This window comes from Ursus americanus, chromosome 9 (assembly GCF_024610735.1).
Source record: "Ursus americanus isolate L20-20 chromosome 9, mUrsAme1.1.p, whole genome shotgun sequence".
In the NCBI taxonomy this organism is placed as follows: Eukaryota; Metazoa; Chordata; class Mammalia; order Carnivora; family Ursidae; genus Ursus; species Ursus americanus.
In genome coordinates this window covers 67,378,235-67,406,073 of record NC_142135.1, presented here as the reverse complement: position 1 = coordinate 67,406,073, position 27,839 = coordinate 67,378,235, and the positions used below count along the sequence as shown (strand labels likewise).

Below are 27,839 nucleotides of genomic sequence, written 5' to 3'. Positions count from 1 at the left end.
AAATGTAGCTGTTATTAAACAAATCCTATGCTAAAACATTTAGCTGATTTCTACCCCAACTCCCACAGAAAGACTGAATTGATATGTATATAAACAACAACAACAAAAAAGAGAGTGGGAGAAAAAATATTAAAGCAAGAGAATGAATTCAGAAAAGCAACAGAAGAACAAAGGTAAAAAAAATATTTAATGTCAAGAAAGTCTTTCTAAAAATCTGCATTTTCAGGTCTCTTCACCAGAAACCCATTATCTTCACTGGGGAGACATTTTATTTGCATAATGTGGCAAAGTAGCAGCAAGGAACAGGAGTAGCATCAGTCAGGAGAGGAGAGCTGTGATCGGAGCTCTTGACTGACAGGTTAACTCACAGACCCCAGTCTCTGTTTCCCCATCTCTGAAGCAGGGAGAGCACTATTAGTCCCTTATTATGTCAAAGGAAATGTAAGGGGAACACTTTCAATCAGAGAGACCCACATGCCCAGACGGTCGTGGCAGGGAACGTAAAGGTTTAGAGATGCCCGGTGACAGCCAAGACAGACTGGGGGGCGCAGGCCACCTCAATGGGACAACACTGCTCAGCTCCTGTGCTGGGACGTGGGCTGGATGTGATCTTTCAAGAGACATCAGAAATTTGCATGATTATGTAAAATGCTCAGATTCTTAACTAAAGAAAGCAATTAAAATTGTTTTTAATAGAACTGTGCTGGCCAAATAAACTACCCAAGCTATTTGCAATCAGTGCGTTGCTATTTGAGATCTCTGATTGAAGTCACGTGAAAGAAAGAGATCATGAAAGTGTGATGTACACTGCTATTTAAAAAAAAAAAAGTTCACACGTATTCCATCATCACCTGTCTAACACGGTAGCTGCTAGGTACACGTCACTATTTAGATTAAAATGAATTAAAATGAAAGCTAGAAATTCAGTTCCTCAATCATATTGGCCATATTTCAGGTGCCCAACAGCCACGTGTGGCCAGTGGCTACCATACTGGGGCACCCAAATAAAGGACATTCCCACTGGGACAGAAAGTTCTGTTGAGTAGCCCTTAGCTAGACCGAGTGTGATTCTGGTGCATTTGCAAGGATTCAACCAGATACACAAGATAAAAAAGACAGCATATTTTAATCTGAGTATTTTGAGCTATCACATTTTCTAGGGTTTGACCTATTCAGGCAACACTTGTTACCATACTTAACGTAGGTTGTCACGAGTTCTGTTCAAACTAGACTGAATGTATCATCACACTGCAAACGGAACATTTGATGTATTCCTATATTTTGAAATATTATATTAGTAATTTTGGTCTACCCTTCCCATTTAAATAAAAACGAGTAGCTACAGTTTTAGCAATTTCTTCAGAACGTCTTCTCCAAGTAATCTCTGCTCACCCGGCTGGCATTTCTACATCCAACACGCTCAGTCACTGCCTGTGAATGTCGTGGTCAGAGGGTGTACATTTTGAAGATGAAAAGACTCAGCAGCACATGCCAATCAATCGACAATGCATAATCAAGGGAGTCCAAATGACTCAAAGGAATCAGAAGATGAAAGAGGAGGAAGCGCAGGGAGAGTTACCTTTAAATAGGGAATGCTCTCAGCGATTTTGTTCTGTGCCTTCAGGATAAAGCCATAATGCACTTTAGCAAAGCCGTCGTTCGGTGTCACATTCAGAACCTAAACTCAAAGGAAACAGAAGACTATTGTAACTGATGACAAATTCTACAAATGGCTGTCAAAACAAATTTTAATTAGCTTTGCTGGATTATGATGTCACAGCTGAAAACACTTGTGTTTTGTTTCATTGCAATATTAGGTTTAAACGCCCCCATTTCTCGTCAACTAAATGCTTGCACATCTATACATCAGTTTTTCGAGAATGAAGAAATGAACAAAAAGGCAATGACCATGAAAGTACCGATGAACAATGCGAATCAGCAGAGTATCTCTCAACTGATATGACCTCAACATTTTGTTAGTGATCAGGGAAAAAAATCGGCTTTAAATTCACCGTATGTCAAGTCGACTCTGAATGGTTATCATATATTTCTTTACATGCACGCTTCACACATTGCCTTAAATAAGAGCAAATTTAGACTTGCATTTGTAATATATGACAATCCGTTCATTTAACAGTAATTTCTTGAATGCCCAGACCATTTTAAGGACCGAGGATAAAGTGATGAGCAAATCCCATATTCAGTGATAAAACCCAAGTGAATATTTCATATAAGTCAAATCACTGTTTATTATCACATGCATTTCTTATGATTAAAGATAAATTATGCAGAATGCCTTTAAATTAAACATTAGCAGTGAGAAATCAAAACAACATTCAACTTGTGAAGCTGCCCAGACAAGTTAACGCAAGGAGCGAGAGTGAAAGATGAAGAAGGTCTGAGGTGAGCAAAGATAAAAGAAGAGTAGCCTGAATATCCTGTGGCTTCTCTTCATCCTTCAGCCTGAGTGGGAAACGGGGCCGCAGCCACCAGGGGCTCCTCACACAGGACCAAGTGTTCGGGAGAGGGGACCCCCGCCCCTTGAAGAGTCCACAGTGCACACTGCTGATATTTTAGAATTTTTCGGCTGGTATGCGGTCCTGCACCTCCTGCATTCACAAATGCAGTCGACGTCACCTTCCAAATATACTCAGGACCATGCCCTGCCACTTCCTTCACCACTGCCACCCTGGTTCCCATCTGCTTCCCTCTCCCCTACGTTCTCACAAAAGCCTCCTAACTGCGGGCCTTCTGCACCCCCAGTCCTGCTCTCCTGTGGCCCCTTCTCCACAGCGGACCCTGAATGAGCTCATTAAATCCTCTGTCAGACCTCATCCCCCCTCTGTTCAGAACCCAAATGGGTTCCATTTCAATCGAGTAAAAGCCCAAGTTCTAGGACAGTCTTCTGGGCCTCCTTTGAGCTGGGCCTCTCTACCTCTCTGGCCTCCTCTCCTAAGCCCCTCCCACCAGCCACCCTGGGGCACCTGGGACTCCTCGCTGCTGCACAGCAAGACAAAGGCACCCCTGCCTCAGGACCTCTGCATGTGTAGTACTCTTTTGACCCAAACACTCCTCTCAGACATCCAAATGGCTCACTCCTTCACCTTCGCAAAGTCTTTGCTCAGAGGCCACCATCTTGGTGAAGCCAACCCCCAACCATCCATATAAAACAGAACCAACCCCCTCTGCACGAGTGACTCTTTTGACTTCTTCCTTTTCTTCAGAGCGCTCATCACCATTTGACTTATGATCCTTTTATTTTTCCCACTAACATGCAAGCTGTGCAGGGATTTTGTCTGTTGCGCTCACTGCCGATCCCCCCAGTGCTTAGAACGGTGCCCAGCACATGGCAGGTCATCGAGAAAGCTACAGTAACTGAATGGATGAGTGCATGCTGGGCTTTCCTCCTAACCAGATTTCTGAAAGCGTAGACTCTGTTTCTTCTTCACCTTCCAAGCACCTGTTACTGAGCTCAATGCTAAGCAAGAGCACAATCAGTACTTCTGGAATGGAACTGAATTGAGGCCAATCATGTTTCTGTCAGTGTAACTATGAGGGGACTATTGCGACGACTGCCACTACCAGAGGACAATCATCCTCTCAAGTCATTAACAACCGTATTCACTTGCCAGCTATTTCAGAATACACAGAGCTCTTCTAGGGTCTGGATGTACAAACATAAACGAGAGACACACTCTTTTCTCAAGGGAGGTCTCAGTCAGGGGAGGAAGACAGAGTCACAAACAGACAGTGGTCATACAACATGGCAAGCGTAGCCATGGGCATAGGCACAAGGCATGCAGGGGGTAAAGAGGAGAGCACCTAGCTCACGCTAGGGTTGGTGAGGGAAAGCGAGGTCTGAAAGGAGTTTAGGGAGAAATAGGAGTTCACCAGGCAAAGGGAAGATGGGGGAGCCGTGGGGGAGGAGGAGGCATTCAAGGCACAGGAGAAAGTGCGTAAAAAAAGAATAATGGACCAGGAACAGCAAAAGGGAGTGAGACCGGAAAAAGGGGGCAGGAGGCAAATCACAAAAGGTCCTGCGCTTATCCCAGTTTACACATAGATGCACAATGCATGTGTGTGGCTCGTATTATCTAGTGGTAATCAACAAAGCCTCCTGACATGACAAGTGGCTTTATAACATTTCTAAGAAAATCAAATTGAGATTATTAATATTATGTAGATTTGGTCTCTCTCTCTTTACATACACACAGCAGAGACAATGACAAAAAACTGTAGAGCTGACATTTCTGCTTGCAGGACAAACCCTCTGCATGACACAGCACCAGCAAAAAAACCAAAAATCATATCATCTCAAATAAGACTGTATATAAATATTATCAAAACATCCATTTTTTTGACTACATGACCCAGTAAGTTCACTACTAGGTACTACTGGGTATGTAACCCCCCCAAAATAAAAACACGAATTCAAAAAGATATACGTCCCCCTATGTTTATTGTAGCCTTATTAACAGCCAAACTCTGGAAGCAGCCCAAGCGGCCACTGATAGAGGAACGCATAAAGAAGATGTGGTGTATACACACCATGGAACACTACTCGGCCATAAAAAAAGACTCAGAAAGAATAAGATCTTGTCCTTTGTGACAACAGGGTTGGCCCTAGACGGTATTATGCTAAGTGATGTTAGTCAAAGACAAATACCATTTCACTTAATGTTGAATCTGAAAAACAAAACAAACAAAAAAAGCAGACACAGACCCATCAACACACAGAACAGACTAGTGGTTGCCACAGGGAACGGGGCTGTGGGGGTGGGCAAAACGGGCAAAGGCGAGGGGGAGGTAAGGCTCCCACTATGGAATGAGCAAGTCACCAGGATGACAGGCACAGCATGGGGAATATAGTCAGTCGTACTGTAATCGTGTTGTATGGTGACAGACGGTAGCTACACTCGCGGGGAGCACAGCATACTGTACCAAGTTGCTGAATCACTGTGTTGTACATGTGAAACCCATGTAACATTGTGTGTCGACTATACTTCAATTAAACAAATATATAAAGATATGTGTATAAATATGTTCACCACAGCATTGTTTATTACAACAAAATAATTAGAAATAACCTATCCAACAGTAGTGGTCTATTTATAATGCTGATACATCCCTGAGATACAATGCTTGGCAGCTGCTAAAAATTACATTCTAGAATAATTTTTATTTGAAGAATTTTTATTCAGTTATAAAAATTCTTGTGATGATATGATTAACATATACCAATTTAAATGAAAAAGACAAATGTATGTTCTGTGTATGGAAGAGACTAGAAGGACACATACCACATGTTATGTGGTATACATATATATATACATATATATTTAGTCTGTATGTGAGAATGAGGCTGCAAACGATTTCTGCCTTTTGTGCTAATCTCTGTTTTCCTTATTATCTGCATTAAACTTCTCTTAAATTTTGTAGTTAGAAAAGAGTTAAAAAAAGTTTCAATCGATTAAGTAAAACATATATTTTTTAGTGGCTAGGTATGTTTTTGGCATTAAATGAAATTTTAAAGTATTTAAAACACTTCATCTTAAAACTTACTTGGGGGCATGTATATTTGATAATGTACAGCACACATTATTATATAATGCACACCCTGTATCATTACACAAACATAATGTATAAATACTTCCCATACATATCACAGGTGTTTGCTGGAGCATGTGTTACTGGAAGCGTACCCAGCCGAACATGTTTGAAGACCGCTCACTGCTGCGGCTGGGGGAGCCAGTGCGGAGTCGAAGCCGAGTGTGGGGCGGTCAGACTTGTGTTTTATGTTGATGAAGGCTGGAGGACAGCAAGCCTGCACAGGATAAATCTACCCTAGTTTAGGCAAGAGATGGTGAGTGCTGGGTTAAAAGGGAGAGGATTTGAAAGATATTCAGAAGGGAAAATTAACAGAAATTTGTGATGTGGTATCAGGCTGAAACTCCATGAGGGCGCAGCCTATGTTCACTTCCTTAACTACCATTTCCCAAGCTAGTGTGTGTGCGTTTCAGTAAACACGTGTGGACTAAGTGAACGGATACATGTGAGGAGTGAGTGCAGGGAAAAATCAGGAATATGCCTGACTCTAGACCATGGGTGGCTTGGGTCACTTGTCCTACTGCTAATGCAAAGGGGGGCAGCAGGAGCACCTCCAAAACTATAGTTGTCAGCAATCTGCCTCAAACCATCGTAAAGCAGTCTTGTTGGAACTTAGAGCAGCAAAACAAACAGACAGACAAAAAACCCGGGAAGGAACCAACAATGATTTTATTTATTTACTTACTTACTTATTTTTTTATATATATATTATTTATATATAAATATTTATTTATTTTTATTTATTTATTTAATATATATATATAAAGAAGATTTATTTATTTTAGAGAGAGAGCGAGAGAGAGTGAGCGAGCCTGGGGAGGGGCAGAGGGAGAAGGAGAGAGAGAATCTCCAGCAGACTCCCCACTGAGTGAGAAGCCTGACCTGGGGCTCAACCACAGGACCTGAGCTGAAATCAAGAGTCAGATGCTTAACCAACTGAGCGCCCCAGGGGCCCCCAATTATTTTTATAAATTATCAAAAATAAAAATCAACATGAAGAAAAGTATAAAATTACAGTATCGATTGTTTTCTGAAAATGATCTTTAAGACATAAACATATCAGGATAAACTTCAGTTAAGGACAAAGAATGCCTTAGATACAGCTTATTAACTTAGAAATGGGAGGCGGGAATAAAAGGCAAACCCCACACGTATTTTCAATTAAAGCTTCTTTAAAAAGAAACCCACTCGATTGTATAATCTGGCCCTATTTTAGATTTTCTGCATCGTGTTATGCTTATTCAGATGAGATTATGATTTCAAATATATAAGCAACGGAAGATAAATTTTATTTTTCAAGATGAATTAAAATGTTTCACATATCTGAGATCTATTACCAGGTAAATACAATGAATATATTCAAGGAACATTCTGAGAAGTTGAGGAAGGACAAATCCATAGTGGGTGGGAGAACACAGTATGCTTTCAGAGCCTGCCCTAACCTCAAATGGGCTTGTCATCCAGTTAACACTCGATGACGTGTTTTGGAGGGAGGGAGGGAAGGAAGGAAAAGAGGAGAGAGGGAGGGAAGGCTACAATTTCATCTTTGAGGCTTCTGAAAGTGGCAGAATAACAGGTATATCTGATACAGTTGGCCAATTCTTACATTCATGTGATCCGGAATCGTGAGATACATGGTATTTCCCTTAAACCAGCTTTGCAAGACAGGGCACTAAGTGCTAGGTTTTGGCCATTAGCAACCACATCACCCCACCTGGACTTCTTTTATGACCTGGAACAGGTACTTTCGGGAACGGCACACATTTTCAACACTACAGGATCAATCTGCTTTATGTAGATGTCAGACATGCTACAAAAAGCAGAAGTCTTATTTCTATCCCCTCAGAAAATACACAAATTACAACAAGGATGAAGAGAAAATTGTTCTGAAATCTGATGATCTTCAATTAAGCCTCCACGACGACAGAAGGGAGAAAGCACCCCTCTGCGAGTGGCCGCAGTCCCCAGACGGAGTATGAATTCACTGCACTTGACAGCGTTTTTAAACCAGAAGGAATCATATTGGCTATCGCAGAGCAGTAGCGCGTTGATGTGAAATACAGCAGCTTGAAAACCACTGACCAAGACACCTACATTAGAGAGTAACAGGTAAACGTGTTCACCTTTCTTTTATGGAGGCATTAACTTTCTCCAGGTTCGAAGTTCATTGGGTATCCTGTTTATTCTATTCCAAATGAATTTCCTCATTACTGGAAGGAGACACAGTTTCCGAGATTTATAGTTACTTGCGACTTGGAGGGTATCTATTAAAATAACCATTATAAGGTAGAAATCCTTTCAAAGGCATCCCTGCTGGAGGATCAAAGAGTTACTGCCCTCCAAGAGGGGGGTAATCTACTCCACGTGCTTGAAAGCCTCCTGTTCCATAGTCTCTCTAGAACAGACTTTCGGTGAAAAAAAGGACAAGGTTGTGTGTTTTACATTTATGGAAAAACTGAGTTCTACTTCCTATCATGAAACACTCTTAGAAAAGGTGTTTATAAACCAATAAATATGAAGTTTTAAAACTATCACAGTTATAGCGGCGCCTGGGTGGCTCAGTCAGTTAAGCATGGACTCTTGATTTCGGCTCAGGTCATAATCTCAGGGTTCTGAGATCGAGCCCCACATGGGGCTCTGCACTTAGCAGGGAGTCTCCTTGTCCTTCTCCTCCCCCCTGCCCCTCCCTGCACATGCACCTGTGCCTACAGGAGCTCTCTCTCTAAAATAAATAAAAATAAAATCTTCAAAATTCATTTAAAAAAAACCTACCAATAATAGGGTGAAGGTTTTCATGTACCAAGTGTTAACTAAAATTTAAAATTTTCTGATTAAGGCAAAACAAGAGATGAAGACAAAATTTAGAAAATGTCAACTCTATGAATATTTACTTTCTCCTTAATTTAAAGTAAAGAAAGAGAGAGATTGGGTGTAATAAATACAATTTACCGGTGACGTTAAAAGTTCACACTCAAAACAAGGATGTGGTCAATAGGAGACTGCTTACCTCTTCATAGACCTTCTGAGCATTGTTATTATCTCCTATCAAGAGGTACCCCACTCCAAGGTCGTTCTTTAAAGACGTATCATCAGGAAACAGTTGAACTAATTTCTGTAGGGTCATCAGGGAGCCTCTCATGTGACCTGAGTTGGTGGGAAGAGAAAACAACAACAACTCAACAGAAATAAAAACAGGTCATGTACATCTTTGTACAGAGTCTACAAAGCACGAGAGACTATCCGATAGAGCCCAAAGCCGCTGCGACGATCACCAATAACTCCTATAAGTAAATTCTGAATATAATACTGATTATAAACATTTTATTTTATTTTTATCTTATTATTATTTTTTTAAGATTTTATTTATTTATTTGACAGACAGAGAGAGACAGCCAGCGAGAGAGGGAACACAAGCAGGGGGAGTGGGAGAGGAAGAAGCAGGCTCACAGCAGAGGAACCTGATGCGGGGCTCGATCCCAGAACCCCGGGATCACGCCCTGAGCCGAAGGCAGACGCTTAACGACTGAGCCATCCAGGCGCCCCTGATTGTAAATATTTTAAAGCCAGATCATTTTCTGAGTTCACCAACATTTATCTTCTTATGTCAAATTCCCTCTTTAAAAAGTTTTATCAATTCCTTGAAAAAAATTTGTTTATCTTTGGTTTATTACAATTAACTTCAAGATTATGAACAGAGAACAGATGAAAAGTCTCACAGATTTCGGGTGTAGCGCCCCGTGTGAGACTTGAAAATGCACTGGGGTGTACTGCTCACGCTGCTTCCAATTAAGTGTCCTCATCTCCAGGTAATGAATGACCTAGTCGTGGAGCAAGAAGACATCATCTGGTATTAGGGGACCCTCTGGTGGATGATAGGGTGCTATGCACAACAGGAATCATGAAAACCCCAGCTGTGGAGATTTTTAAGGCTATGCGATGGAAATTTCAAATTTCTGGGGCCCAACTATCATTCCTCCACACCACAGCTGGAAATAAATTGAATGTGGGAAAACATACAAAATAAGACCAGTATAGGTGATAAAATTCGTTCCGTAAAGGGCTCTGTTGCCCACAAACCAAGTATTAGCCAAGAGTATGATAGGACGATCAATAAGCGAATACAGTTGTGTGTCCTGCTAACGGACACAACTATCTGGCATAAAACATCACCAGTTTATCCCACGGCCTTCTCCCCACTACTAGCCGATCTTGGATTGGTTTGCTCGGTGATTCATTCCCCCACTCACAAATCCGACTCTACTTTTCTGTACGTTCCCTTCCCCTCTACTTGCCCAACTTAGGTGCACACTTTTCCTCTGCTCCTACTCTTCCCCTGTTAACTACTGCAAGGGCCCGGGTGAACATCCCTTCTGCTGCCCTCCCTGAACCTGTTACTCTGCATCACGCAACCCTATCCGACTGGGAGTAAACTTCGCCACCTTGTCACCTTCAATAAAACCTTCTCCCTACAATCCCCTCCTCATAGAGCCCCCTTTCATGAACTTGCCTCGTTCTCATTTGGAGGAAAAGACTACATTCAAGTATTGAAGGACGGTTGCCCAAGGGGGTTAGATGTATTTGTAGGCGGTCCTTCCCCCGGGGCCAGGAGTGAGGGACTCAACGCAAAGTTTAAGAGGCTGCCAAAAATGCAGTCATCCAGAGCTCTGTGCGAAACTTTTATGCATTCTTCCTAAAAATCAAAATTACTGTAAAAAATCCACAATGAAGAAAATATCAAAAATTCAGAGGACAGAATAAGTAAACAGTGCTTAACGGAGCCATACTGGAGCCTGAGGCAAGAGGAAAACTCGGTGATACTCATGTGCCCCAGGCGAGCGCCCCGGTTGAGAGCCAGCCTTGCCTTTTCCGTCCTGTATGGCTGCTATATGTTCTCCTTCTTCTCGACTGGCCCTTTTGCACAGAAGTCAAATGGACCCTTTCTTCTAGTTTCTAATCATCCCTTGGGTACTGCTCCTATCAGACTTTGGTCATTTTCTAATGTGACATAACTACCCTTAATCCTATCCCTCGGGAAAGTGGTAACAGGGTCAGGTGACCTTCGGCATCTCTTGTACGAGCCTCTCCTAGTGGCATCAACAACTTGTTCACGTAACGTATCCAGCCACTAGCGCCCACCTGAGTGCTTACACATGGTCTACATTCTTCCGTCTGCTTTCCGACAAGTGAGTTGGGAGAGAATCCGAAGCCTGGTCATAATGAAGTTAGGTTAAGCCTAGTCTTACTTGCCTTTGGCACAGGCACCTGGGTCAGAGAGGATGCTTTATGCCGCTCTTTTCAAAGCACTGGCAAATCTACTTAGTGATTTTAGTAAGTTTTTTTCCTATCATTTTCCTTGGTATAGAGTCAAACTTTATAGGCAAAATTTTTAGTGCCTGGAACTCCTAATATTCCATCTTTTAGAAAAACTGTTCTGATAATTCCAACCTCCACGAATCAATTTGTTATAGTTAAGACAGAAAAGCTTCCAGCATCCCATCTGCCTCAGCTTTAAAATTGGGGGGGAGGGTGGTTAGTGAGGAAAAGGTGGTAACATACCATCGGCATCTTTGTTAAGTATTAAGGTTAGGACCGCCATGTCTGTCTAGGACCCATTCAGGTAAATTACCTAAAATTAGTTATGAAACTCAGGTTCTCTCCTAGGTAGCTACGCTCATCTGAGAGTACACAGCACGGTATTTGGTGCTGAACGAACTCTTAGTCTGTCTTACCCAGAAATTGCTGTCTGTCTGAACGCCGCTTCAAGGTCAGCTTCAACAAGTCCGTGGGGACATCGGGCAGGCTGGCCACCTCCTGGTAGGTTTCGATGGCCCCACGCAGCACCTCGTTGCTCCTTCTTTTCTCAGCCAGATCGTCTTCACACTAGAGGAAGTCCCCACAATGGATAAATGTCCCAGGACATGCTATATTTGTAATCACCCAAAATACGCATGTAAAGTTAATTTCTGGACACATGTGAAAAGCAATTTGAGACAGATTAAAATTTTCTCTTTATCAAGAGATTAAAAAGCAACACGATGTGCTATCTCAATAAGAGGAAGATGAGTTAGCTACCAAGCTACAGATGAGAAAAAAATATAAAAGCCAGAATAATGCATCTATGCTGGGCTGGTGGAGATCTGTATCATGTTATACATTCATATTACACAGACAGGGCTGCAGTCTGGACTTCCTGTTCTCTCAGTAGTTTGTCTGTATGTTCACTCATTCATTCAACAACTTCATCCAGGAGCCATGTGGCAGGCAAAGTAAACAAAACAGATAAAGCCCTTCTCTCATTCTGCTTCACTGTGAAGAGAAAGACAATATACAAATCAAAGTACTATGTGTCTCGTGGCCACAAGTGCTGGGGAGAAAAAACGAAGCAGGCTGAGGAGTGCTGGCAGTGGGGCTGTGGGAAGAGTTAGTTTAGACAGGATGGCCAGGGATGGCCTGAAAGAAGGGAGGGAGTGAGGCATGAGGCTCTCTGGGGGAAGAACATTCCAAGGCAGAGAACACAGCAAGAGTGAGGCCCTGGGTGGGGAAGTGAGGGGGAGGGGAAAGGCTGGGACAGGAGGTGGGGCAGGGAGGGCACTGGCGGAGGAGTGGTGGTCAGGTAATGAAGAACGTGGTAAGCCACTGTCAAGTCCACTAGACTACCTCTATGTGACATGGAGAGACAGCAGGGGTTTTTGACATACTCTGATGTCCGTGGAAAGGATCACACCAGTAGTGGGATGGAGAACAGATTGAAGGGGTGGTGGAGGAGCCCAGGGGCCAGTTAGGACGCTCTGCCGGGAACGCAGACCCAGTGATGAGGATGGTTTGGACGATGGTGGTAGGAATGAGGTGGCACGAGGTAGGCAGATTATAGATACATTCTGAGGGTCAGAGTCAACAGGTTTGCAGGTGGGCTGAATGCAACAGAAAGGGAGGGAGAGAAGTCAAGGATAAATTCAAGGGTTTTGGCTTGAGTGATTCCCAGATGGAAATGCCATCCCCTGAGAATGTGCGGACAGGGCAGCAACTGGTTTGCAGGCATTCAGAATCAGGAGTTCCATTTTGGACGTATTAGACCCAACATCTAATAGGTACCCAAGTGTTGAGGCTGGATAGAAAGGTATATGTATGTGTCTGGGGTTCAGGAAAGAAGTCAGAAAGACAGGGGAGGGTCCGCAGAAAGAACCGAGAAAGAAAGGTAAGAAGAAAATAACAACAAAAAAGTGCTCTGGAGATTAAGCGACAAAATGTATCAAGAGAGAGTGATCAGTCATGTTAGAAGGGCCATCAGGTTGGGCATTTTAGTCATGACGCTGGCTTGGGCATGTGGCACCTCTCATGGCCCCAGCAAGAGCATTTCTATGGGACAACTGGGGACCCAAGACAGAATGGAGCAGGATCGCAGGAAATCAGGAGGAAAGGGTGCAGACAACCCTCAACAGGAAGCAGAGAAATGGGCCAGTGGGTGGAGGGGAATGTGGAGACCAGGGAGAGGTTTTTGTTTTTGTTTTTGTTAACAATGGGAAATACTACAGCATGCTTCTAAGCTGATGCAAAAGAGTCAGTAGAGAGGGAAAATGTGATGACACAGAACGAGACACAAAAATCAGCATGCTGTCCTTCAGCAGGTGGGAGAGGATGGGAAAGGGACCAGAACGGTTCGTCCATGCTGACAGGCGGGAAGGCGGAGCATAGGGAGCAGGTGGAAATAGGCTGTGAGGGCTGTAGTGGGATCATGTGGAAGTTCTCTTTGGATACTTTTATTTTCTTAGTGAAATAAGCAAGATTCTGCACTGGAGATTGGGAATGGGGAGTGAAATACTGGAGCGAGAAAGAGGGGAATGTGTAAAATTATAGTCAAAATCTCATCTGATTTAGTAAACAACAATTTGAAGATTACCACTTGAGGAAAAATGATACCAGTTGGAGGCTACAAGTTGCATATAAAATGTTTTTCTCAGAATATCCTACTTAACATGTTTACCTTTTTGAAATAAAATCTGTGCTGCAGTCAATATATAGCTTCCCGAGGAACCAAAGTAAAGCACAACTCCACAATCTGAGGACCTGGTAAGAAAACGAGCCATTCCTCCCCGATCCCAAATCAAAAACAAGTAAGAATCAGCACAAATTGATACTATCTGCAGAGAGCTTTTCAGAAAACAATACGTCAAAGAAATAACTTCTTATGTGTACTGATTAGGTAAGTTTCCCAAGAGTCGATGAGGGCTAGGACTGCAGCAGTAGTCAAAGAGAGAAGTGGACAGACTTATGAGAAAGGAAAAGTGATCGGGCAAAATCTCTAGATTAAAAAAGGGCAATTCACCCTTGCTTGATAGAAAAAAAGCTTCAGAATATACCGCTATCCGTTCATATCTGTAAACGGTCTGTCTCCGTTATAGACTTACCAGCCAAGAGAGAAAGTCCAATGTCAATGACCCAGACTGGTCATCCTACCCTATGGCCTTCAGTGTATTCATATGCTGGCTTTTCTGTTTAGGCATCAGTTTCTTGTGAGTTTGGCTATGGTGAGTTAACTCCCTAAAACATGATCACTCATCGATGACTTCTGAGAATGACTGAGTCCTGGGGCTGAGAGAGCCCTTTTAAGACCATGTAGTTCAACCTTTTCAAGCTACCAAATAGATCCTGGATCTGGAGGGTCTCTTCAAGGTCAGTGCAAGGACAAATGTCTACCAAGGTAATCCTTCTCTACAGAAATTGGAATAAATATCAAACTAAACTCAATCTGAAAAGAGAGGAAGATGATACAATTTATATACCTTGTTTCCTCCCCTCCACCCACCTCAAATTCCTTCATTTTAATGAAGTAAAAACATTTTACAACTTCCAGAACTGGGAAAATCTCGGTATTAAAATGACATCTCCATCTTAAATTCTTTTGAATGAAAGTAATAGACTTGGCTTTGAAAATCAAAGTCACACAGATTCACTGTTATCAGTCTAGCATCTGTACATAAAATGATTGGGTCAGAAACTGAGCATTTGTTCTAGGATGTTAACATCACAAAGCCTTTTGTTGACTTGAACCAACCATCCAAACTTCCTGGGAGATGTGTCATTTTCTGCCTCAGAGGCATTAATGGTTTGTGTAAGATAATAAAGTGAATTGAGTTTATAATTTAAGATGTTGTATCTGATGTTCAGGGAACTTGGTCAAAATTGATTTTCACAGTGATCCAAGGACTCAGACAGTATCAGTGCTGCTTCAGAAACTGTAGCTCATATTTAACTTAATGTTGCTGTATTTTACAAATTTGTTGGGGAATTTAAAAAAAATTTGTTGGGGGGCGCCTGGGTGGCTCAGTCGTTAAGCGTCTGCCTTCGGCTCAGGGTGTGATCCCAGCGTTCTGGGATCAGTCCCACGTCAGGCTCCTCCGCTGGGAGCCTGCTTCTCCCTCTCCCACTCCCCCTGCTTGTGTTCCCTCTCTCGCTGGCTGTCTCTCTCTGTCAAATAAATAAATAAAATCTTAAAAAAAAAAAAAAGCTGCCATGCTTATAAAAAAAAATTTGTTGGGATATTCCAACGTAATTGTGTAATTTGCAAACAAAGGATGAAAAAGTCATCATTTCTTCCTCCCTATAAAATCCATCTTCTTTTGAACTCTGATTTTTAAAACTTCTATGCATTTAAAATTTCTTTTAAATTATTCCATTAAAATTTAATTTACCATGCTTAAATTTTGCTTTATGCCACATTAACATTAATATCAATAACACCTTGTAGCATAATAGTTCAGAGATAAAAAAGTATTGCCTGAGGCTTATCTCTCAAATTCTTGCAGTTAAAGAAGGATATAAATCCAGGAATCACCATGTGTGAAAGTACCGCATTTACTTGGACTTTGGCACCCACAATTACTATCACACACGAAGAAAAATTCTAAAGCACAAAGAATTTTTGCCATAATGAAATTAACATTTGCATCAATCCTTACTCTTTCTAGTTAATACGTTTTCTTAATCAAACGACTGCCAATACCAGTAAGGAAGCTCATCACTTATTTGAACAGGCACGATCTTTTGGTAACAAACACATTCTCTCTTGCTTAAGGGCAATACAGTTCAGCAATTTTGGAGGATTACTGACCAAATTCATTTACAAAAATGATATAATTGCTGTCTGCTACCCCTGGTCTGCATCAGGGATAGGAGGAATGTATTTGTGTTAATTTTTCACAACCCTAATTTATTAAAATTTAATTAATAAAATTTAATTAGTAAGTGTTTAATAGGGAGTAAGAAGAATTTTTTTTTTTTTTTTAAGATTTCATTTATTCGACAGAGATAGAGACAGCCAGCGAGAGAGGGAACACAAGCAGGGGGAGTGGGAGAGGAAGAAGCAGGCTCACAGCAGAAGAGCCTGATGTAGGGCTCGATCCCATAACACCGGGATCACGCCCTGAGCCGAAGGCAGACGCCCAACCACTGTGCCACCCAGGCGCCCCAGAAGAATTTCTTACAAGTGGTTGCCACCTTTAGTTCAGAGCAAGATATGCTCGTTTTATCCATAGATATGTTAGGTCCTTGGTGAGTGCCGTATATGAGTTACCGCACTGACCCCTCCAAAGGGGTGTTGTCAGGTTCTGGTTGGTCTGGAAAATTTCTGTAGCTCTGCACCTATCGTTCCCCAGTAGGGCTGAGAATCTCATCACACCCAGCAAGGCTGTGGGAGCTTCACTGCCAGACACATTGTGTATCAGGCCTGGCTTTTATCCTGAATTCCAGACTTCATAAATTCAATGTCTCCTTGACGTGTCCACTTGAATGTCCAATAGGCATCACAAACTTTAAAGGACAAAAAGCAAATTCTTGACTTCGCACCTCCCGAAGCCTGTTCCTCTACCAGTTTTCCCTGTGAGTAACCAGCTCTCTCGCTCTCTCCGCATTTGGCCAAATCCCAAATCCAGGACTCCAGTCCTGTCTTCCTCTGACCCTTACACCTAAGCCAATATTAAGCCCTCCCCACCATTTCCCCATCTCCATGGCCATGGCCACAGTCCATGCCAGTGCCCCGAGTATACTTGTAATAGTCCCCTATGCTTCTCGCTTCTACTGTTGCCCCCTTAATCTACTCCCCACCCAGGAACCGAAACAATCTTTATGAAAAGACAAGACGGCTAAGTCCATGTATAAACACTCCAATGCTTCGCAGGGCAGGAAGAGTACCATCTGTGAGGCCCTGGCCTCACTTGTCCCACTTCACCCTCCCTCAGCGCACCCTTCTGTCCTTGAGCTTCTTACGCCAACATGACTTCCCAGTATCACGGCCTTTGCCCTCGCTGTTCCCTCTGCCTGCCCAGCTCCTTCAGCTACCTTGTTACATTTCAGCCACTCATCATCTCAACAGAGAGGCCTTTTCTGATCAATGTTTCTAAAGTGCTGTCTGCCCTTCACCCTCAAGTCACATCACTCACAGCCGGAAAAATCTTAATAGGTATGCTCTTCTTTTCATTATGATAATATATTATATAAGATGATCTAATATACCTGTTTAACACTTTATAATATCCTTAACTACATATTTCTATATATATTTATTCAGGGCCTTGCTCAAATGTCACCTTCTCAGTAGACTTTTCCCTGACACCCCATCCGACATATCAACTCCCTCACACATCCTATGGCTACATTCTGCTTTTTTTAGGTTCTCCTTAGCACTTCTCACTAACAAGCATATATATTTTCCTTGTTTTGTTCCATGCACTGCCTTTGTCACTACAATCACTATGTTTTGCTGATGACTGCATCTACAGTGCCTAGAACAGGGCCTGGCATATAGTGGGCTTTCTCTAAGTAATTTTTGACAAAGTAACTTTTAAAATACCTCCCACTGGACTATAAGATCCACAAGTACAGAGACCTCTAGAGGGTTCATTATGATATTCCCAGGGTTTCGTCCTGTAAAGTTTGTGATGCCTATTGGACATTCAAGTGGACGTGTCAAGGAGACATTGAATTTATGAAGTCTGGAATTCAGGATAAAAAATACCCACGTGGTATACGGTGGCTTTATGCAACCACAGGTGAATGTGGAAAAGCTTCACAAAATGAAGAGCTGGAAGATGGGGAAAGTCAGGGAAGAAAGGAGATGAGGGAGTGGAGATAGGGAGAAGGTAGCTGGTAATATAGTTCCGCTTTACATTTTCAAGTCTCTCCTAAGTGTACTTGCAGCCTCTAGTTGCAAAACTGAGGCTCGTCCAGCTCAGAGGAGCCTACAGTGAAAACTTGGCGGAATGGAGCATGACAGTGATGGCGATCAAGGACAAAAGCGTTCTTTCTTTTCTTTTCAAACCCAGAGAGAAGACAGATGGAGGGAGAGCAGGAAAACATACTAAGTTTACCAGCATTCAATAGCAATAGTTAATTGTCTTATTTTAAATCGTATTTCTTACTTAGGTTTACACACACACATGAGAAATTGATTCAGTATATAAGTTAGAAGGGCAAAGAGAAATGCAAATAGTGGGCAGTGACAAATCCAATTACACAGAATCAAGGACATCGAAAACATTTTCTACATAGGAGGGCTTTCGGATACCTGTGCCTTTCCGTATCTCGCCCGTGGACTCTGTGGGTATTTGCGAACTAGTTCCTGGAATGCACTCAATGCTTCCTCAATTTTTCCCTGTTAGGAAGAGGCAGTTACATAAATGGAGTAAGTTCAGAGGCATAATGTTATTCAACATGGTTTTTTAATATTCACCAAGTAACGTTTTCAAAATTTCCTGGACTCCATTCTAAGTCTGAAGACAATTTTATCCAAAATTTTAAAAAATTAAGTTTGGAAAACATAAAATAAAAATGAACATAAATATATTTTATTTTTTCAAAAAACAGTAACCTGACAAATGATGTACTTTATGTCGTGGTTAAAGAAATTGCATTTTCGCTCTATACGCACAGTTCCTACATGCATTATTTTTTCATTTTCTTTTTCATTGAAGTACAGTGGACACACAATGTTACATTAGTTTCAGATGTGCAACAGTGATTACACAAGTCTATCCATTATGCTATGCTCATCACAAGCATAGCTACCATCTGTCACCATATGACACTATTACAATATTATCGACTATATTCTTGAAGAAAATATTTAGGTTTTTTAAGTTGGGGAAAAATACTGCTGGCAGCTGGAATGTCTTGGGGGTCTGCAGTGAGAAGTCTGAAGCACCTGCTGGGGTGGGGAATAAACTCACAGGAGTCACAAGGCCACTGGCTCGTGGTACCTGTCACCCACTAAGCACTAGCGCTGATTTGGCTGGTCTGGTTGACTCTGTCATGTGACCCCCGCTAAAGCTCACATGGACCCTTAGAAGAAGATAGTCCAAGCACCTCCGATAGGTCCCTGACCACCACGAAAAGAAACAGAGGATGTGGAACAGGTCAGCTTGGTGAGGGTCTTGGCAGGGGGTGAGGAACCCTCTCCCCATGACACTCCATCCCTGCCCATTCCAAGGGTGAAACAATGTCTCCTGATTTCCAATGGATGGTCGCAGGTCAAGGATATTGGGAACCAGGGGACAGAGACAGATTTTCTGAGATGGACTTTCGCAGACCCTTCAGCTCTCTCTAAATTGGTAAATCCATTCATTCCTCATATAAATGGAAGCTCGCTGTGGTTTCTATGTTTTGACGTTCACTGAGTGAGTTTTCATGCGACCAAGTTGACCTCACCAGTGGGGCTCTGCAAAGCAAACCGTACAGGACTACCTGGCTGTTACCGACACCCACTTCTGAAAGATGTGACTACACAGTGAAAGGTCAGGCAACGTCCCCATTACAGTTACTTAAAATCATTTCTTTAGGTAGAGATCATTGAAGAAGGAGGCTTTCTTTTCCTCTCACTTGCCCGTTAAGTGGTGCTGAGGGGTTGGACCGATTGGTTAGAGGCTGGTCTCCACCACCTGAAAAGCGTATGACTTAAGGCAAGTTACTGATGACTGTGCCTCGGGTGCGTGATCTGTAAAATGGGGATGAGGGTACTTAACTACCTTTCAGGGCTGCTGGTACGGTTAAATCTGGTTAACACAGAGAAAGTGCCAGTAGACACCGCACAGAGCATGTGGTGTGTGGGGAGTGTGCGTGCAGCACAAGAGAATGGGGCCCGTCCCATGAGACCCTTTGACCTGATCGACAGGCAGGTTAAGGCAGACAGTGAGGACTGGGTTGTAGAGATAAATCAAGCCAGGAACACATACTCAACATCACATTTATTATCAGAAGTGACTGCTTTGCTATTTAAAATATATTGTCCTCTCACGACATGAATTTCTTTAAAGATTTTATTTTTTAAGAGCAAGCAGTTTTCGGTTCATGGCAAACTTGAGAGAAAGTATAGAGTTTTCATCTACCCACCATGTCCCCGACACACACAACCTCCTCCTGATTACCATCCCGCACCGCATGGTGCGTTTGTTACAGCTGACAAATTTACAGACACAGCAAATTACCCGGAGTCTATAGTTTACCCTAGGACTCGTTCACTCTTGCTGTTGTATAGTCTATGGGTTTGGACAAATACACACTGACTGCATCCACCATTATAGCATCATACAGACTGGTTTTACTGCCCTAAAAATCCTCTGTTTTTTATTTATTCATCCCTCCCCCCACCCATTTTTAAGGGATGAAGAATTCAATGTTAAATATCTTTTCTGTGTGACTTCCTTCTAACTGCCCTTTTTCTTCTTATTAGAAGAAAAAGAAGGGAATCCTGATTCCAAGCAATTTCAAAACACAGGCAGGTGAATTCTTAGGTTTCAAAGTCTGTGGCTTGGGGCTCTGGCCTCTGGGTCCTTGGCTCTGGCTACCGAGTCCTTGGCTCTGGCCACCAGGTCCTTGGCTCTGGCCTCTGGGTGCAAGGCTTTGCCCTTGAGGTTATCTTTCCTCTCTATTGAAAGCGTGATTCGTTTTATCCGCCTGTTTACTGCCTGTGGAATTTTAGGAGTCTGTCAGCTTTCTTTCAGTCTGTCCTGTGTCTCTTGCAGGTGGCAGTGCTTCTCCTGGTATAATATTCTCAAAAGCCTTGCTGGTCTCTTGTGTCTGTCACGGGGATTCACACCATTTGACAAGAGTCACCTCCACAGACTCTTCAAGGATAATCCCATCTTTATCCCTGGTTTCTGCTGGATGGTTGGATAATCCAAGAGTCATACATCTACTCTCTTCAGGAAAAGGATGTCCGGCACGCCTTTGGCCTTCTCTCCAGGGTACACTTTCCTAACAATGAACTTCCTAATTGTAGCACCTTCTGCAATCTGGAGAGACTAAGAAATCTCCCCAGATTATCGTGTTCTGGCCCTTTTTCTCTTTAACAGTTCCTTCCTGAATTATCACTTTCCTCTCGTATTTTACTAGAAGCAGCAAAAAAGAAAACCAGGCCACATCCTCGACACATGGCTTGGAAATCTCCTCAGCTAAACATCCAAGTTCATTGCTTGTAAATTGTGCTTTGTGTGGGCCTGTAAGATACAATTCGTTATGTTTCCTGCCACTCTGTAATGAGGACTGCCTTTCCTCCAGTTACAGTGACCCGCTCCTCATTCCCTTCTGGGCTCCTGCCAGAAGTGCCGATCAATGTTCTACTTGTAATGATACGAATATTCACGAAGATGATCAATAAAGCTTTCTCTACGGTGCTCCTCACTTCTTCTGAGCCCTCTCCGGGGGCAGCTTCACACCCACATTTCTACCGACAGTCTGCTTAAGACAAATCCAGGCTTTCGTTTGCATGCATCTCGAAATATTTTCGGCCTCTCCTCCTTACCCAATTCCAAAGCCATTTCCATATTTTTAAGTATTGGCTATAGTCGCACCCCACTGCCCAGCACCAAAATCTGCACTCGTTTTCTATGGCTGCTGTAACAAATTACCAGAAATTTGAATGCTCAAACAACAGAAATTTATTCCGGAGGACAGAAGTCCAAAATTAGTTTCACTGGGCTGAAATCAAGACACCAGCCGAGCCATGCTTCCTCCAGAGGCTCTAGGGGAGAGTCTGTTCCTTGCCTCCTGACAGCATCTCTTGACCGTGGACGCATCACTCCAATCTCTACTTCTGTCGTCACATTGCCTTCTCCCCTCTGTGTGCCTTCTCCCATTTTGTCTCCAATTTCCCTCTGCCTCTCTCTTATAAAGAAACACATGATTACATTGAGGACCCAACTAGATAACCCAGAATAATCATCCCGTTTCAAGATCTGTAACTTATCCTATCTGCAAAGGCCCTTTCTCTAAATAGAGTAATGCTTACAGGTTCCAGGGATTAGGACATGGCTATTTGTAGGAGGGAACCGTTTTTAGCTTACCACACGCCTTCTGTAACTTAAATTGCAAATGTTGAGGCTATTTTTGTGAAAATCATGCTAAATGCACTGTTACGATTTAAAACATAGGAAGAACAATATTCGTAACAAATCTGCTAAGGCATTTTGTTCCTTCTGGATACTCCCTTAGTTGGCCATCAAGATTATAAAAATAACGGAATCTTTTGGCTTGACCAAGGCATCCTTCCAATCCCCTTAAGACAGAGGCTGTGTTGCCTTGCTAAGGGACTGTCAGCCCTGCCCTCACCTCAGCAGGCTGGCAAAGCAAATGTGTTTGCTTTTGGTCTGGAAGAATTTCCCCTCCCTAGAATCTTCCTAGAAAATGCAGCTCCTACCGCTATGATGCAATTTTTATTTAAAAACTTAAAGGCAAGACACAATGCTTGAAAGAATTGCCTAAAAATCATCTCTTTGGACAGAGCTTACATTTTCTCCAAGGACCAAGACAGCTCACTGGACAGATGCGTACTTGGGCCCCACTGTTGGGGCATGAGGCCAATGGGCTGTGCTGAAGGGCATTAAGACACAGCCCCACAGATGTACTGAGGAATCCACTGGTGAGATGTGAGGGAGGAAGCCATGCCATCCATCAGCGTACCCTTTATGGAGAGCCACAGCAGAACGTTTCTCTCTGGACTTGGTGGAGAGCAGCTCCTCTGCTGAACACTATTACTCTTACAGTGTGATGCTACTCCTTTTGTGTTCTGCCTACGGCGTATCCATTCATCCCAAGCTCCTTTCAGAGCCTGTGATGCAAACTTTCATGTGGTGACCTTACTCTGGCTTTATTACGTGTTCCCTTTACCCGCTCTTTTTTTTTTTTCACTTAAATTACAATAATAGTAAATGACTCTAGCTCATAAATGAATATTTCAGTATATCATCCCAAATCCTTTTTTCTAGGGGTAAGGAAGAGTGTTAAGCAATACATATGACTTTTGAAAACGACATGATTGAAATAGGATCTGATCTGTACATTTTTGATGGAAAAACAGTGACCTCATACTTTCATGTAGCACAGTCCTTAAAGCTAGGTGTGAACTGAAACTGGACCCCTCTACCTAGGGCATACCTCAGCATGGGCCTCGGCTCTTCCCAGGTGACCAGCTGCATCATTTGAAAATAGCCATAAAAATAACCTTAAACTGACTTACGCTGATAATTCAGTCAATAATATGGCTCCCTGCTATTTCAGAAGTAAGAATTGTAGCTCTTCTTTCCTCCCTCATTTACTCTGTTAGAGATCCAGGGTGCTCCTGGAGGAATGCCTCATCATTTCTCCAGATGAGCAAGAACCAGAGAATACCCCATGGACCGTTCCAGCACTTTTATGTCCCATTGATTTATCTTCCCCTTGGCAACTGAGCCCATCTTTCCCATTCATTAAAATTACATAACAATCCTTCTCTAAAGTTGTTCATTTGTCCTTTATCCTCAAAGTCACCTGTGAAGTAGGCATCCCACACTTTCATATATGGCATTCAGTAAAGAGAAAGTGGAGGATGCCCAAACAAGGGGATAGAAATAGAAGACTCGTACTTCACTTCCACTAAGACATGCAAATTTCCCACAAATAGTAGATGGCTTCATTGTGTAAAGTTACACAAGACAGATTCAGGGGCGCCTGGGTGGCTCAGTCGTTAAGCGTCTGCCTTCGGTTCAAGGCCTGATCCCAGGGTCCTGGGATCAAGCCCCTCATCGGGCTCTCTGTTCAGCGGGGAGCCTGCTTCTTCCTCTCTCACTCCCCATGCTTGTGTTCCCTCTCTCACTGGCTGTCTCTCTCTCTCTCTGTCAAATAAATAAATAAAATCTTAAAAAAAAAAAAAAAAGACAGATCCAGAAATCATTCCAGTGATTAAATTTAGGGACCGTGAACAACAACTTTGCTGCAATAATCTTTGGAGTTACTCCATCTTTATGGGCTGCTGAAGAGGGTAAGCCAACCTTGGCCTGGGAACCTTGCCTAACGCGTGTTATAGAAGTCTCTGTGTTCCTGGTATGTTTCCGATAAATATGTGGGAAGCATATTCTTGTCCCAACTCAGTTCCTAACTTGTGTGTTTTTGTTGTTGCTTATTTACTTACAATCCCCCTGTCCCTTCTTTGCAGCCAAGGCCTACTGGGAAAAAAAAAGCATATTACAGGAAAACTAACGATCATGATGCCTAGTCTAATTCGAGCAGCGTAGAGAAAGAGAAGTTTCCATGACAAACAAGTAGATGATTAAGTGAAGGTGTTATTAAATGCATTATTATAAATGTTTGACCTGATAATTAGATGATGACTATGACCGAGTCAGAGAACAAGAACTTCAATCTAGTGTCAAGTTCTTTTTTTAACTGCAGTATCTAGGAAAAAAGGCAAGTCATATTTCAAATTAACTGATAACAACACAAACCATACAACAGTCCCCCTGAAAACTGCAGGTGCATGAGATTAACACCTAGCGAGAAGAATGTTAAACCCAATGTCATTTCACCTAACAGTAACTACCTTAAGAGTCTTGGACTAACTTATTTTTTCTTTTTGCCATGAGGTGCTATACAATTAAAAATGTTCACCTATATGGGATTTGACATAGTTGATACTTTAAAAAAAATATCTCATCTGATCTTCATAAAAATGAAGTAGGAAGAGATTACTTAATACTCTCATTTTTTTTAAATAAGGAAACTGAGGCTCAGAATGGCCAAGTGTTTTGTCCAAAGCCACAAACCTGATGGGCCATGGTGGTAGGCTGACCCCAAGTCAGCCGGCCTAACTGTTACTTCTACTTCTATTTGTCCATACAGATGCAATTTTTCCCTTTCACTTGATTCATTTCACATGGAACGCCGATGTGCTTGGGGAAAAATCCACTCTATTCAAGGGCTGCGTCTCTTCTTCTTATTTTGTAACAATTCAAGAGCAATGCCTGAATTTACTGAACAACGAACCCATTGCACGTTTCTGCGCCAAACAAAAACATCAACATACCCTTTTACGAAGCTTTTCTGCAGCATCAAGTTCAGCTTTAATAGTCTTATCAAATTTATTTAATAGTTTAGGCTTCTTTTTCTTAACTGAAAGAAAAAAGAGGTTTTTATTTTTTATTTCTTTGTCTAGAAATAGTTCTTAAGAATAGTGATGTACAAGTAATGAGCAAACTCTCCCTGTAGGAGCAAGCGCACTCCCGGCTCGCCTCTTCCCGCCCCATCCCTGGGAGGACATGGGCAACAGCTGCCAAGTGAGATAACACAACCCTTATACACTCAAGGGTGTTCCTGGGAGCCTGGGTGGGTACTGGTATCCTGAAACTCACAAGGATACTGGCTTAGTTTCTGGAGGGAAAATGGTAGGTGTGATTTATAGACTCTTAGGATCGACTTCTTGGCTAAGTCTGAAAGACTGCAGAAAAGAACAGAATTTCATAGTCTAGCACTCAAGGTCCTCCTGTCGTATCATGGACTTACCACTCCGGCTACATTCCATCCTTCAGCCAAACACGACCATTCCTGTGTTCCCCAAATAAGCTCTGTGCCATTTCTGATGCTACTTCCTTATCTTCGTCAGTTGAAAACATGTTCATCCTTCAACAACCAGCTCAAAATCCTCCTGCCTCCCTCACTGCACTCCCTCTGGACTGAAGCCCACAGCACTGTGCATACCTCTCTTCCATGGTCCTTCTCCCATAGGACTTATAGTATAATCGTTTGTGCAACTTAGTCCTTTTCCAAACCCTAAGCTCCTATAGAGCTTAGGTGCAAGCTGAATTGGTTCATGTTCACTTGGCATGAAGTCACATCCAGCAGTGAGGGAGTGGGTCCTGCTGGGGCCCACCTGGCAGTGCCCGTGGGGTGGACGGATGCCACGAGCTCCCTGGAAGCTTAGAGGAAATCATCCTGTCTGATGGCTCAGGAGAGTGACAAGAGTGGGACATGGAAGGGAAAGTGGGATGTTTCAGATAGAGGAGGGGACTGGTGGTGGGACAGGGGATGGAGTGGGAGAGAGAGAACAATCAGAAGAGACGTTCTTCATTAATGTTCTGACACTGAACCTATCCATCCGATCGCTTCTGCTCTCTCCTAGCACACAGGAGGAGGGGCTCTCCTTCCTAAACTCCCACCCCTCCACACACACACTGGTCCTCTGTCTTCTACACCTCCCTGGTGTCTCCTCACTCCCTCGCTCTATTCTGGGCATCTATCATCATTTAATAATGCTGAAGTCTCCGCCATCCTAAAGCAAGACAAACCTCAGCCTACCCTCCTCTACCTGCCATCGCTCTTACCCTCCCCTCACTCCTGGCTCCCTCTCAACTCACAGTGCTCTGGCTGCTTCACCCAACACAGGGCAAAAGCAAGTCTTCTGGAAGAAAGGGGAGCTCAGTGGTTAAGAGTCAGATGGCAGGGGTCTGAGTCCCAGCGCTGCGACTTCTAAGCTTTGTGACCTAAGTCAAGCTGGTACTAAACTTCTCTGACTCCTACTTCCCTCATCTGTAAAAATCATTTATGATGCAGATGCTTATCTGTAAAAATGATTTATGATGCAGATGCCTCATCTCTAAAAATGCAGCGTTTTTGAGAATTAAGTTGATATTGTGCGCGAGCAAATAGCACAGTGCCTGGCATACACTAAGTGCTCTGTAACTGACGGCTAATGATGCCTACGGCCTTCTCTGCACCCCATTGGTTCCTCATTCTCTGTTTCCTACCTGACTCCTCTGCAGCATCTGGCACAGTGGACTCCTCCCTCCTTCCTGAAAGGATCGCTCTCCTTGACTTCTGTGTTGCCCACTTTCCTAGTTTTCCTCCTTATTCTCTGGCCTCTTCATTTCCTCCCCTGGCTTCTCTGTGGCTCCTGCCCTCCGCTGCTCCCTGGGATGTGGTGCTCTTGGGGGTCAGTCTTCAGCCCTGTATGGGGCTTTCTTTAACAGTTTAATTTCCAAATGGAGCTACAAATTAACAGGCTAATGTTCTTTTGCGTTACAAAAATCATACATCCATGTGTCTATGATTTATGATGCAGATGCCTCACGCTCAGCAGATAAGAAATGAAATGCACTGCTGCCCCTACTCTACTCATTCCCATATCTGCCCTCTTTTGGAGAATGGCATCCATCTGGTTGTCCAAATCACAAAACGGTTAGAGATGGCAAACAAAACAGGGCAAAGAAGGAACACGTGGATTTGTCCAAACAAAGACTGAACAGAATCATGACGATTTTTTTAGCTTCACTCTGTGCCTGTCCCCATGCCGGGTGCTTTACCTATACCCACTTTTATTCTCTCAACCTCCCAGACGTAGTAAACTTAACTCCACAGACATGTCACTGGGGTTCCAAAAGGGTCAGTCCCTTGATACCTCTCTTCTCTCATCCACACAGGATGAGACACACTTATTTTCCACTCAAATGGTTTCCAAAGGGAGGGACATTCCCTAAAAACTCTTGGCCTCTTGCCTCTCCCCACAGGGGCATTGGTGTACTTATCTGCTCACTGGGTTGGGGGATGTGACAAGCTTGTGTGGTTCCGTCCCACCCTTTCCCTTCCTCCCAAGAGCACACGTAGGATGCTAAGTAACGCCATCTTACAGGGAGGTCCCCACGTGGGGGGACTAGGGCTGTTCAAGCTGCCTAGAGTGGGCAGTTATGTCTAATTCTGGGGTTCATTATTAATCACCCCATTATTCCTGCTCATCTATGCCCCATCGTCAAAGCAGCTGTCATCAGCAAGAAAGCTGACACTCCGATCACCTTCCCTTTATTTCACTCCTTGTGCATTTTTAAAAACTGTTATGCTCTTTTATTTGTTTATTCCACCTTTCTCATCCCCCCCTCCCTGAGCCCTCAAGACCCGTATTGCTAAAAAATATAAATGGCTAAAGCAGAGACTGACAAAATAGT

The 27,839-nt window shown here is 43.0% G+C and overlaps 1 protein-coding gene across 6 annotated transcripts in view; it reads right to left on the bottom strand.

Moving 5' to 3' along the window:
• The window catches only part of ASPH (aspartate beta-hydroxylase), a 211,767-nt gene that overhangs the window by 49,568 nt on the left and 134,360 nt on the right, over positions 1 to 27,839 (bottom strand). For all 6 annotated transcript variants that reach the window (XM_045789028.2, XM_087864867.1, XM_087864869.1 and 3 more), the window contains 5 exons: positions 24,932 to 25,017; positions 18,167 to 18,253; positions 11,337 to 11,487; positions 8,615 to 8,751; positions 1,580 to 1,678 (listed from right to left, as the gene is read on the bottom strand). In XM_045789028.2, the coding sequence (XP_045644984.2) occupies positions 1,580 to 1,678; positions 8,615 to 8,751; positions 11,337 to 11,487; positions 18,167 to 18,253; positions 24,932 to 25,017 (560 nt within the window). The remainder of the gene's footprint in view (positions 1 to 1,579; positions 1,679 to 8,614; positions 8,752 to 11,336; positions 11,488 to 18,166; positions 18,254 to 24,931; positions 25,018 to 27,839) is intronic.